Source organism: Musa acuminata, chromosome BXJ2-3 (assembly GCF_036884655.1).
Source record: "Musa acuminata AAA Group cultivar baxijiao chromosome BXJ2-3, Cavendish_Baxijiao_AAA, whole genome shotgun sequence".
In the NCBI taxonomy this organism is placed as follows: Eukaryota; Viridiplantae; Streptophyta; class Magnoliopsida; order Zingiberales; family Musaceae; genus Musa; species Musa acuminata.
The window spans coordinates 12,272,451-12,284,970 of record NC_088340.1 but is presented as its reverse complement, the minus strand read 5'-3'; the positions used below and the strand labels follow the sequence as shown (position 1 = coordinate 12,284,970).

General features: G+C 37.5%; 2 protein-coding genes across 2 annotated transcripts; both read left to right on the top strand.

Moving 5' to 3' along the window:
* Positions 1 to 1,643: 1,643 nt before the first annotated feature.
* On the top strand, positions 1,644 to 3,211 carry LOC135606477 (probable xyloglucan endotransglucosylase/hydrolase protein 30). Its single transcript, XM_065097509.1, has 4 exons — positions 1,644 to 1,950; positions 2,049 to 2,149; positions 2,379 to 2,587; positions 2,658 to 3,211. The coding sequence occupies exons 1-4, from the start codon at positions 1,764 to 1,766 to the stop codon at positions 3,178 to 3,180; spliced, it is 1,020 nt and encodes a 339-aa protein (XP_064953581.1). The 5' UTR covers positions 1,644 to 1,763; the 3' UTR covers positions 3,181 to 3,211.
* A 1,406-nt stretch (positions 3,212 to 4,617) lies between these two features.
* On the top strand, positions 4,618 to 11,501 carry LOC103973409 (5'-methylthioadenosine nucleosidase). The gene is made up of 8 exons (XM_009387966.3): positions 4,618 to 4,895; positions 5,013 to 5,079; positions 6,139 to 6,230; positions 6,988 to 7,094; positions 7,779 to 7,853; positions 8,899 to 8,973; positions 9,351 to 9,443; positions 10,934 to 11,501. Exons 1-8 carry the CDS (start codon positions 4,739 to 4,741, stop codon positions 11,129 to 11,131), a joined length of 864 nt encoding a protein of 287 aa, XP_009386241.2. The 5' UTR covers positions 4,618 to 4,738; the 3' UTR covers positions 11,132 to 11,501.
* Positions 11,502 to 12,520: the final 1,019 nt, after the last annotated feature.

The following is a 12,520-nucleotide window of genomic DNA, read 5'->3' as shown; positions in this document are numbered from 1 at the left end:
TTAGAACATGCTTAGAACTATCTAGAAAATAATAACTACCTAAATAACTATTATAAATTAATTCTCAATAGCTATCTAGCATTTAGACTGTTTATATTATCAGACAATGGTAGAACTCATATGTGCTAGGCATGTCTAAATCTGAGGATGATCTAGTTTGGATTGATAAAGATGCTATCAACTACGAGTCTTGCAATATGTAGTAGAGATGTGAGTTGAAGCTATTCCGTAGGAAGTTTGCCCTCTCCACTGACTGCTGCCTTTGTGCTTGTTGATTGCTACTAGTTGTAGAGAGATGTGGTGATGGAGTCAGATTGACTTTGGTGCCTTCTTGTATCTATTTGCATTGACCTGAAATATATGCTATTTACATGCTTATAAATATAAATGAAGATGAAATTTGAAATCCAACAATTCCTTTAGCAAACACTATTACTGGACAGTGAATTCTAATTCAGATACTTGTAGTCTTACCTAGCAATACAGTAGAATGGAGTTTAATATCTATTTATGGAGTTTTCTCAAATAATGCCAAGATAGAAAAGGTGATGGGGGAGATAAAGAATATGAAATTAAATATATAAACAATGGGATGGCACCCTTTCATGTTCCCATTTATGCATGCAAGCAAAATTGCCCTTCTTTTACAATAAACTTAGAGTTAAGCCATCAATATCATCAGTTCAATCATAAAAACATGATAGAGTATTTTATATTAAGAAAAAAAAAGATCCAATGCTTTAGATTTCATCCATACCAGTCTAATTTATGATTTTATACCATATCAAGCTTCAAAATAGATTCATGGCAAATAAGAAGAAATATGATAAATTTTATTAATCTACAATTCTTATGTTTTTGGTTTGTCTTGTTCTTTGAAGAGACAAGAGGGATTGAATGAACATGATATATTCTTTAATAATTCAACAACACAAATTTATTTCTTAAATTTAGTGTCAAAGTTAATAATCCTTTAGATCTCATTTTAAATAGGGATGACGTTTTTTTTTTTTTTTTCAAAGAATAAACGATGAATTATCAAGGTGTTTATCAGTTAAGCTAGTTAACACTTTTAAATACATAATTTGAGATTTGGAACCTTTAGTCTTATTTTTAAGGTATAATCTTTATATTACTATTATTTTTCCTTAATTTTTAGAAATATCAATCTTGTTCGGTCCACAAATATCATTGAATAATATATAACAATATTAAAGTTCTGTGTGCTATAGCCTGTTTTTTTTTTGTGTGTGTGTGTGTGTAAATTATATAATGCTTTCAAAGAACAACCTATGAGGAGACTATTCTATAATGATCTCTTCATATGATCCTAAGATCATTTATTTATTGCTGGTGCTCTGTTCTTGCCATGATAGAATGGTTTGATATGATGTAGATTTCAAGCATGACTGGCAAATAGAAAACCATATCCAAATATAGCCGTAGTCTTTTGCACCTCCAAATCCTGCATTGCACCTGATAGAAGGTAATTAATGGCGCAGAGAGGATTCGAGAGCGGCCAAATCCGGCATTGCCAAAAGCATGCGACCCGGTCAAACGTTCCCTCCCCTTCACCACCACCCAACGAGAACAGCCTTCGATTCCAATTCCTCTGCCTTTGATCTCCTATAAGAAGAAAGCTCTGGTCGTTCTCAGTACTTTGTAGCGAGTTCTTCGGTTCTCTCCCCCTTTTTGTCGCCCCCCCCAAGGAGAGACGAGGGAGGAGAGCAAGCGGATCAGCGTCTGCCTCTTGAAGGTACGACATGGATCGAGGAGTGCCAGCATTCTCCTTCGTCGTCGTCGCGGTGCTCGCCCTGGCCTCGTCTGTCGCGTCCGTCAACGTGACCACGCTCGCGTTCGACGAGGGTTACGTCCCGCTCTTCGGCGAAGGCAATCTGGTGCGCTCCGCCGGCGGGAGGAGCGTCAGCCTCCTCCTCAACCGCTTCTCCGGTGAACGCTTCGTCCTCCTCCTCTGACCGTCGCCGTCGTCACTTCGAGTTACTGCAGGATTCGATTTGATCTTGTTTCTTTGGTTTTTGGGTTGTCAGGATCCGGATTCATATCGAAGGACATGTATTACCATGGATTATTCAGTGCCTCCATTAAGCTGCCATCGGATTACACGGCGGGGGTCGTGGTTGCCTTTTACGTAAGCCATTACTCTGCTTCCCGTGTTTCTGTAGTTATTTCAATGGATTATAATGCTATCGATAAGGTTTCAGATGCTGTTTCCATTTGAATTGCATTATTAGATGTCTTAGATTGTAGAGAAGACCTCGACTTGACCGGTGCACTGCCATCACAGAGCGAGAATAGTAAGCAGCTTTACTGTGACATATGATGTGGTCTACGTCTTCTTTGTCTCTGTGGCCACGCAGACGTCCAACGGTGACGTGTTCGAGAAGAACCACGACGAGCTCGACTTCGAGTTCCTGGGGAACATCCGCGGCAAGGAGTGGAGGGTGCAGACCAACGTGTACGGCAACGGGAGCACCTGCCGCGGCCGCGAGGAGCGATACTACCTCCCCTTCGATCCCACCGCCGACTTCCACCGCTATTCCATCCTCTGGACAGCTGAGAACATCATGTGAGCCTCTGGACCGCCGATTTCCGCCTTCTGCTCTTCCTCATAGCAATAATTCTCCTTCTTTCTCCAGCTTCTACATCGACGACACCCCTATCAGGGAGGTCCGCCGGTCCGATGCCATGGGCGGCGACTACCCGTCGAAGCCGATGTCGCTCTACGCCACCATCTGGGACGCGTCCAACTGGGCCACCTCCGGCGGCAAGTACAAGGTCAACTACAAGTTCGGCCCCTTCGTCTCCTCGTTCTCCGACCTCGCCCTCCTCGGCTGCCGATTGGACCCGATCCAGCAGGTCCCGACGACCCAAAACGGCTGCGCTGCCGCCGACGCAGAGCTCGCCACCACCGGCCTCCATGTCATGACTCCCGAGAAGCGGCGGGCCATGCGCGCTTTCAGAGAGCAGTACATGAGCTACTCCGTCTGCTACGACCGGGCTCGGTACCCGGAGCCGCTTCCGGAGTGCGACGTTCTGGAGTCCGAGGGGAAGAGGTTCCGAGAGACTGGGCACTTGAAGTTCCGTAGGCACCACCGGCGCATGCCGCGCCGCGGTAGGCGTGCGGTGGTGGCCGACGCCAACAGGCAGCCACGGATGTGACGATGAAGCCAACGGGCACGGCTGTTGATGCGTGGGCAATCGGTGATTAAGGTTAAAATGCTGGCATTAAGTACGTGATGGTGATGGTCTTAATATTCTTTGTTCGTGGCTAAATATTTCATTTTTTTAATCTCATATTTATTTATATAAGAGTAAAACAGATGATTGATTCGGATATATATATATATATATATATATATATATATTTGAAGATTGAATTGAACCACTTTGGTATGGTTTCATCTAATTTACTCATTCGATTTGGTATAAAATTATATAATGAATTTGAAAGATCAATAACATATTTGTTCATTTATGAAAAGAAAGTACCTCTAAGTAAATTCTCAATAAAAAAACATCATTCGGTCAAAAGCAAACGGTTTTTCTGGATAAAACATAAAAATTCTTTTCATTCTTTTATAAAACATAAAAAAAATATTTATAATTTACAATCTTATGTTAATAAGAGCTTTAAATATTTCTAAACTATTCTTTTATAAATAAATGTATATATCCTCAATTTATAATTTTATAATATTTTTATTCCTTACTTATTATATATTTTTTATTCTTTCTTTTCATCCTTCTCTTAATCGTTAAAGATGACATGAAATTATTAAAAAAGGCTATAAGGAACTGAAGATTGAAGAGAATAATGTGAGAAATAAAATTTAATATTTTAATACTATGTACATTTTCTAATATCTTAAAATATATCATTTTCTAGGTTGGTTATATTAATCCAAAAAAGCTCTAAATAATAAGTAAAAAAGAAAAAAAAATTATAAAGGAGGCATACTTTTAAGCCCATTTATCACAATCGTCAATAATAAATAATTGGGCTTAAATCTGAAATCTAAGATCTATAATCGACAATTTGATTGCCCGATTACATGGAAATGGCATCGTTGATTAGATTACTTCACGGGTCACACAAACACGAACGCACGCACGCACGCACGCAGAGTTAGCGAGACATTAGACGATCAAACGAGGAAGTCAACGAATCGGAGGGTTTTATAATTTAATTTAATTGGAACAAAATAGTAGTTAAAATATACAATTAAGTGCTTTAAGAAAACAAATAAAATAAAAACAGTCGATCAAGAAATCTAATGCTGTCCTAAAACGACAGAGAAAGACCAAAGAACACGGCATTGGAAAAATTCTAAGATATTTTTTGACTTGTCAACATCCTTTATCAATCAATAATTTAGACTTAGTTCAATGATCCACTCATTAAGCTATTTTGAAGGAATATTATGTACATAAAATTAGGTTTCCTACGAACATATCTGTCGTTATTTACAAATTGTGTGTAATTCATCCCAAATTCTACCCTTTTCTTTAAATCTTTTGTTGGCTTCATTGATGATTACCGACCTAATCATTCGCTAAGCCGTGTGGGGGTATATATATATAATTCCATTCCGCACTGGCTGGAAATCCTCAAGAAACATAGGGTCCTAATAGAAAGCCCTCGGCCTCTCTCTCTCTCTCTCTCTCTCTCTCTCTCCTTGGAATCGGAAGGAGAGAAGAAAGAAGAAGCGGAGAGTTCATGATGGCGCTTCCCGAGGAGAACGCGGGCGAGGCGGCGCCTGATGCGATGGCGGCGGCAGAGGAAGAGACGGTCGCGGCGGTCGAATCGGTCGCAGAGGAGACCTCGGGGAAGACTGGCGGAGACCGACCCATCTCGACCATCCTGATCGTCATTGGTACCCCGATGAAACCCGAGGATTCTTTCTCTTTCTTTTTAGTTTGTTTTCTTCGCTCGTGGTTTAGGGTTTTCTTGCGCTGATTCTTGATTTGGTTCTTGGTGTTCCGTTCGGCAGCGATGCAGACGGAGGCACTCCCTTTGGTCGCCAAGTTCGGTCTCGCCGAGGATGCTGATGGATCCGTGTGAGTATTAGATCTTCGATTGACTTTATTTTTATCGTCTCAAAAAGATAACAGGAGGCTTTTTTTTTATCGTCCCAAAAGGGAGTTCGGGAGAGCGAATAATTGAATTGACTGAAAATAAATACGGTGAGGCTGTTTCTGTGACTCGACTCAGCCTTGGCCACCAAGGCCTTAAACGATCAATCTAACCGGTGGCCGCCGAAGCTTGTCACTTAGTTGATAACTACCAAAAGATCATCAAGAGTAGAATTATGAATAAATGATTATTCAACTAAAATATTGGCAATATTTCTACTATTTTATGCTTTGCTCTGTTATTAAACTAAAGCTTGTCTGTAAGAATGCTATTGTTGTGAGTTACGCTGTAAGAATGCTATTTTTTTGCTATGTGGCACTGTAAAAGTTCCTGGGTTTTATTGTTGAATACATGCTTGCGATATAGCCTGATAAGCCTGATTTCACTTTAACCACACGATGTTCACTTTGTAGTACTTAATCCACTCGTGTTGTTCTCCTATCATACACTTTCAGAAATCACATTATCAACAAAATGCCCTAGATATTTACTTTTCTGTGTGGCTAAAATACTAAAAAAATAAGCGATCAGTTGATGTAGTGATGCAGATAGGCACTTATGGTACTGCCTTGGTGCCTATTTGGTGCTAACATGGCATCATGAATGACAAGAAATAGATCAGACATGTTCATCAATACCTGCACAAACAAGAAATGGATGCTTAAGTGGGATTCACATATGAGCCGTATCAGGATAAAGTGGATGTTTCATGACTAAGCCATTGGAATTTTCCAAGACTTAGAGAGGATTATGTCGTTTTCACTCTCTAGTTTGCACATTAAACTATTATTTTCTTAGTTATCCCCTTTCATGTTGTGAATATGAGTTTGAAAACTATGTTTCCATTTTGAAATGCCCTTCTACTATTACTTCATGCAAATGTGTTTTATAACTAGTCTATCTTTCACTCAATAATTGATTGAGCATTTAAACTTTAAAGTATTAATCAAGAGAGTTTAAGATTGAATGTCACTTTTGAACAGGTTTCCTAAAGGTGTTCCATGGGTCAGATACCATGGTACCTACAGAGGCCTGCATATTGATCTAGTATGGCCAGGGAAAGATATAATATTGGGTATGGGAAGTTCCCTTCTTTCCTTCCATGTAACTCATTCACATCTTATCTTGACCAGTTTATTTTGTTTCCATATCAGGTGGGTTGATGTTCCCAAAGCTGAGCATTTGTTTAGAACTTAATCAAACGAATTTTCAATGGATGATAAATGGGAACCAGTCTAAATGTGACATGGCTTTGGGGTCTAAACAATGGCACAGTTTTATGAAGCTTCTTCTCTTTTTCTTGTACTTAAAATTTCATTGTATTAGGCTTTTGTCAATAGTATATTTTCTGTACTTCCTTGCAAATTATTGATCAAAAAAATCAGCTGAAAAAAAATCTTTTATGTCTTGTATATATTCACTTATCTTCGTGATATGGCAGCTACAACTGAATCTAAGAAGGTAAACCATGGAACTGCACTTGAATATAACAATTACTCCGGAAAATATACAAATATAAATATAAATGATTTAGATTAACCTCTTGGTTTTACGTGAGCATTGTATGTGGAAGGGAGTAAATAGTTTCCAAGGTGTATGGGAGCATTGACATCGGATCCTTTTCCAATGTCAAAGCCTCCAAACCGTTTCATACTGAATTGAAACTGAGGAACTTTCAAGCTGATTGTAAGTTTCAGAAAGCATATGGATTCTTCCCCGGATGAGTGTTTTATGTTCATACCATCACTTCACTATGTGGCTAGAGCTATCACTTCTCGCTTTTCATTTATTTGTTTCACTTTGGTTGGCCTTATGGATTTTTGTACTTTCAGGTGTTGATAGCGTTGGCACAGTATCGTCAGCTCTTTTGACGTTTGCTTCAATTCAGGCATTGAAACCAGATCTTATCATCAATGCAGGAACCGCTGGTGGCTTTAAAGTATGTTATAGTTCCTAGAACGTGTTTCTGTTGTCCGGTAATATCTAGGCAACACTTATTGAATTTTGATATATCAACTGTACTCTTGGAACCCTGTTAATTCCTCTCAGTCTGCTGGTTGCCTATCCGATAGGCTCTTCCTTTAATTGCCATTTTTGAGAGGTATCCTGTTGATGCAATTTAAAGATATTTATAGCTTGAAACTTAGATTCTTGTGATGTTTCCACCATCTTCTCTTTTCACGTTCTACTTTTGTGGCACTTCTTTTGGCTTCTGATTGAGGTCTGTGTGGTTGATCATTCCTTATTTCCAATATGAATCATCTAGTTTTTATAATTAAAATTTTGACTATCACTAATAATTAATTTTACTTTATCTCACATTTTTTTCTATGGAACTTCATGAGAGTAAATTGTTCAAGTTAACGAATGTCCTTAATTCGTGTTATGATGGCACTTCTTGATATGATTTGTTCCTGATTTCCTCGGTCAGCTGAACTTTTTGCTCTTATTGTAAATTGTAATTGAATGGCTTGAGATCTTTTATCTAAGCTGTTTCTAGCTGATGTTTACTTTTGATGATGTTCTTTTTTAAAATTGGTTTGCTTAGTATTTTCTCTGCCAATTTGCCTTGATATATTGTCAGATGGTATGTGCCTGAAAATTTACTTTTTAATGATTTCAGGCAAAAGGAGCATGCATTAGGGATGTCTACCTTCCCTCTCATGTTGCTTTTCATGACAGAAGAATACCTATACCTGTGAGTCTTGCTACATTTACCATAACTCAGTCTACAATATCAGTCTTCTTTTTATTCTCAGTCATGAGGCTTTTACTCGATATAAAATCTATCAGCTGGGGTAACTTCTATCACAGAAACTGGTTTTTTTTTTTTTGTCAATTACACCATATCTCATTGCTTCATCACTAGTGGCTTTTTTTTCAGTCTCAGTTGCTATATATTACCTCATTGGGCTATTATTTCATTTAATTAGATGTTCACTTCAGTTTCTTAGTGTTGACTTAGGGTACCTTTTGTGCTCTAGAATACTTGAAATGTGTTGAATAGAATTCAAAATTAGAGAGGTTGTAATTAATTGCTGTCTTGCACACAGATGATGATAATCATGGCACTATATCTGGCAATGTGCTAGTTGTACATGTTATCATATTTATATCTTCATCCACCCCAAGAATTTTGAGATGTTGTGAAACATTTGGATTTAGTCTGGCTAGGGTGTAATCGTCGACATATATATAGGGTATTTAGTCATTTATATTGTGAATTATCAAAGTGCAAAATATTATAAAAGATTGTGAGAATAGCAGGACAAAGAAAAGAATTATGTAACAGTTACTTGATAGAAATGACTGAAGTAGCATTAAAAGTGAATAAGCCATTAAATGTGAATTTATTCAAAATTTTCCATCTCATGTATCAGATTCCATAATCAAAATTTGATAAAAAAACATGAAGCAACAATAGACTTGAGAGCACGCAGGTACGATTTTCATCCCTGCTTGCGTCTTCTGAGATTTAGGGACTTAACAAAATAGATCTATGAAATTATTAAAGAACTGTGAGATTCTATTTCTGCAATGCAATTGCTAACTTCCCATAAAGCTTTAGGAGGGGATGTGGAAATTTCTAAATGACATTAAAGTTTATGCTCTCAGTGTATTAATTATTCAGTTCTTTACTTGATCAAAGCTTACTTCATGGAATGTTCTCTTATAATGATGCAGTTGTGAAAGCTTTGCTGAAGTTAACCCCTCACATTTGACCTGTTCTTGTACATATGCAGGTCTTTGATTTATATGGAATTGGATCTAGGCAAACATTTTCTACTCCGAACCTCCTAAAAGAAGTTAACTTGAAGGTATTTATACTGTACTTAATAGAGAATCATAAAATGGTTGTATCTAATATGGATGCATTTGATATTTTCTTTGTCAAAATAAGTAAAGAGGGTTGTTTGGATAGATAAGTGCGGGTATTATTATAATGTGAGGTTTGAGTTTGCTCGGCCTGCTCTTGAACCTTCTGTACCTTTGTTTCCACAATGCTTACATCCAAGCATTCAATGCAGACCTACAATAGCCTTTCAACATGTTTAATGCCGTTCAGAACCTTTTAATCTAGTATATTTTGGTTGGAAGAATATTCAATTAATTGTAAGTTAGAAAATCTATTACTGAATTGCCTTTTGTTTGGGCTTGATGGCTGAGCAGGCTCATGTATATATTTCTATAACAGGTTGGGAGGTTGTCGACTGGCAATTCCTTAGATATGTCTCCTCAGGATGAAGCATCAATTCTGGCAAATGATGCGACTGTCAAAGACATGGAGGTAAATTCTTCTTTGGCATAATTCAGCAACTTCATCCTTGGAAAGGGACGAGTGTCGGGGATATTGAGAGCATGCGTTACCACTAAGTCAGTAACAAGTTTGGTGGTCACATAGTTCTGTTGATAATGGATTCCTCATGCGGTCACATTGCCAGAATGTGATTGATAGCTTTTAGTTTGTGATTTCATATTGTTTCAGTCCATTTCCAATAAACAAAATTCATGTTGTTTCAATCCATTTTCAATAAGTAATACATTTGTTGCCTCTTGTGCATCAATTTCTTAAGCACGGATGCTTCCTTGCCAACTAGTTAAGGAATGCATCACTGTGCTTGTACATGAATCCTACCAGACAGTTCTGTTTCTCAATCTTTCCATCCCTCGGTCAATTTTGAAAAAGCATAAATTCTTAGATTGAAAGAAACACAAGCAAATTGATCCTTAAAAAATCAGCAACTGTTGTAATCTCTTGCAACATTGGGATGGTTAAATTAGTCCTTGCAGGGCAAAACTGGGAACAGGCTTACACCATACACTATAATAAGATTGAGGCTTTCAAGTATCGGCTTTAAGCCTTGGAGTAGACAGGAACAAGGGTAGAATACCAACAAGTTGGCTCAAATATTATTAGTTGTATTTTCCAATCATATCATTTTTTTTATATTCTGACTTTAAAGACACATGAGAGAATTAGCTTTCCATGGTAAGGATGCTACTTTATGATCTAGGTGATTAGAGATTTTCTCCCCGAAACATCTGATTTTAAGGTTAAGATTGCTTTTGCTGATCATTTTCAACTCCTGCATTGTTAGGAGCCTCGTATATTAGGCCAGCCTCTTTTGGTTTTACAGATATATATGATGGTTCTAAAAGTATTAATGTAGGGGCAGCTTTGAGTCAATGAATCTACTGTTATCATGGCTCACGAGTAATTAAAATGTAGTTATTCCATTTGGAGCTGCCAGATAATGCTTCTCATGTGCTTTTCAATATGACCTTTAGTCTGATTTGTATTGATACCTAACAAGTTTGGCTTGCATTTAGATTCTCGATATTCTTAAATTTGATCCAACAGAGATAATAACTCTTGAGGGATTCCTTGTAAATTAAATGTCTCGTGGATTTATTATTTACAAGCTTTGCTACCATTACAAAATTTTGAACCTCAAATTCGAGGGCTATTAATTGATAACAGCATGTATGAAACAATAAGCAACTGTAAGTTGCTGTTTGTATTAGAGAAATACAGGCTGGACAAGTTCAAATAAAGGGGACACCTGCATAAACTTCTGTAGGTAAAAAGTACAGGCCATAAAGGTTAGAAGTAAAGGGCGGGAACCGTTTACATGAGATCCTTTTGGTGATGTCTCATTTAGATCTGAACGGATGTTTTGCATCAGTTTAGTTCCACATTTCATATGAATCATTCAAGTTGTCTCTGGCTGGGCTAATTTTTCTGTTATTAATGGGGGGCTATGTACATTTTATCAGGGAGCAGCAGTGGCATATGTTGCAGATTTATTATCAGTCCCAGCTATCTTTGTCAAAGCTGTGACAGATATTGTGGATGGGGACAAGCCCACTGCAGAAGAGTTCATGCAAAACTTGATTGCAGTTACTGCCGCACTTGATCATGCTGTTACTGAAGTGGTTGACTTCATAAATGGTAAATCTCTCTATGATCTTTGATGGTTATCATCGAGCTATCTGAGAACTTACCTATGCGGCAAACTATGGAACTTAAATATTTGTTACTATACTACTGGTTTAGCCAAGTTTGAGCGACCCATGGAGTGTTGTTTCAATAAGGGGACCATGATTTTCACATTCAATACAAGTTTATCCGTGTTATGCATAGGAGGGGTTCTATTAAATCAACAATTAGCGGTTCATATCCTGTATGAGTATTAGTACCCTGCATAAGATACAATGTCATATGTTGTTGTTCTGCGTAGAAAATCTTTGGTCATTCATGTGCGGGCCATTTATTTGAACTACCACTTGTTTTAGCGAATGCACCAATGAGAGAATCTATCTGGAGTTTGGTTTGGGTTGGTTATATCCATCTTGCTTTAGATTTTGTTTAATTGTTAAAATTTTCGCTTTGATAAATTATGAACACTGCCTTTCTTTGTTATGCGAACAAATATTATTAGCTTCAATTTTTTTTATCACATGGTATCAATTTTCATAATCCGATGGATAATACGCTTCTTTTCCTTCATCTTTCTGGGCATTTGGATACATACGGCTTTCTTGGCTTGGCTCACGAATCGTTCGTCTGTGTTGCACCTGCATTTTGCACCCGCGCTCCTTTGTTTTGCTTTGTGGACTTGATCCCATCTCTCCACCCACCTCCTCTATTGGTCCGCTCATGGGAACTAATCCACGTGAACTAAGAATATAATAGGGAGGATATCATATATGATTTTTGTGTTGCATTTAGGTTAGAAAGGGATACAAAGTTGTTTCTTATCCATCTGTTCACGATGAACACGTAGAAATATGTTACAAATATATTGTCCCATCTATTATTAGGTATAAAAACTTACTCTAACATAGTTACGAAGGTGGTCATTTTTTTACTGTTCATCATCACACTTATCTATCTTGGATTATTAATTCGGACATAAAATTACACCCCTCTTTCCCAGCACATATAGGTCGAAATAATTTCGGATTGACTAGGATGATATTTTTTTAATAACATAATATAAAAAAACTCTTGATATATAGTCAACCCTATCATATGACGTTTTATATCATTAGAACATGTCAATCTTACATTTGGCTCGTACATAAATTTAAAATTTTAAACCATAATATTTTCTTCTTGGACTTTTATAAGCAGCCGATCATATTTAATAAAGCTGATATCATCTAAAGTTTCTCCATGCCATTATTTTGTAAGTAGGGTCAGGGCTTCAATCGTTCCAATAAATCTAGCTCTCTGCAATTTGGCAAGTCAATCGATCTACCAATAACATTTAAGCACCACTTGTAGATTTTCCGGAACTTGGTTCCGTCATGATATCCAAACTACGATTCTTTGTAACTTAATTAATCAAGAAAGCACGG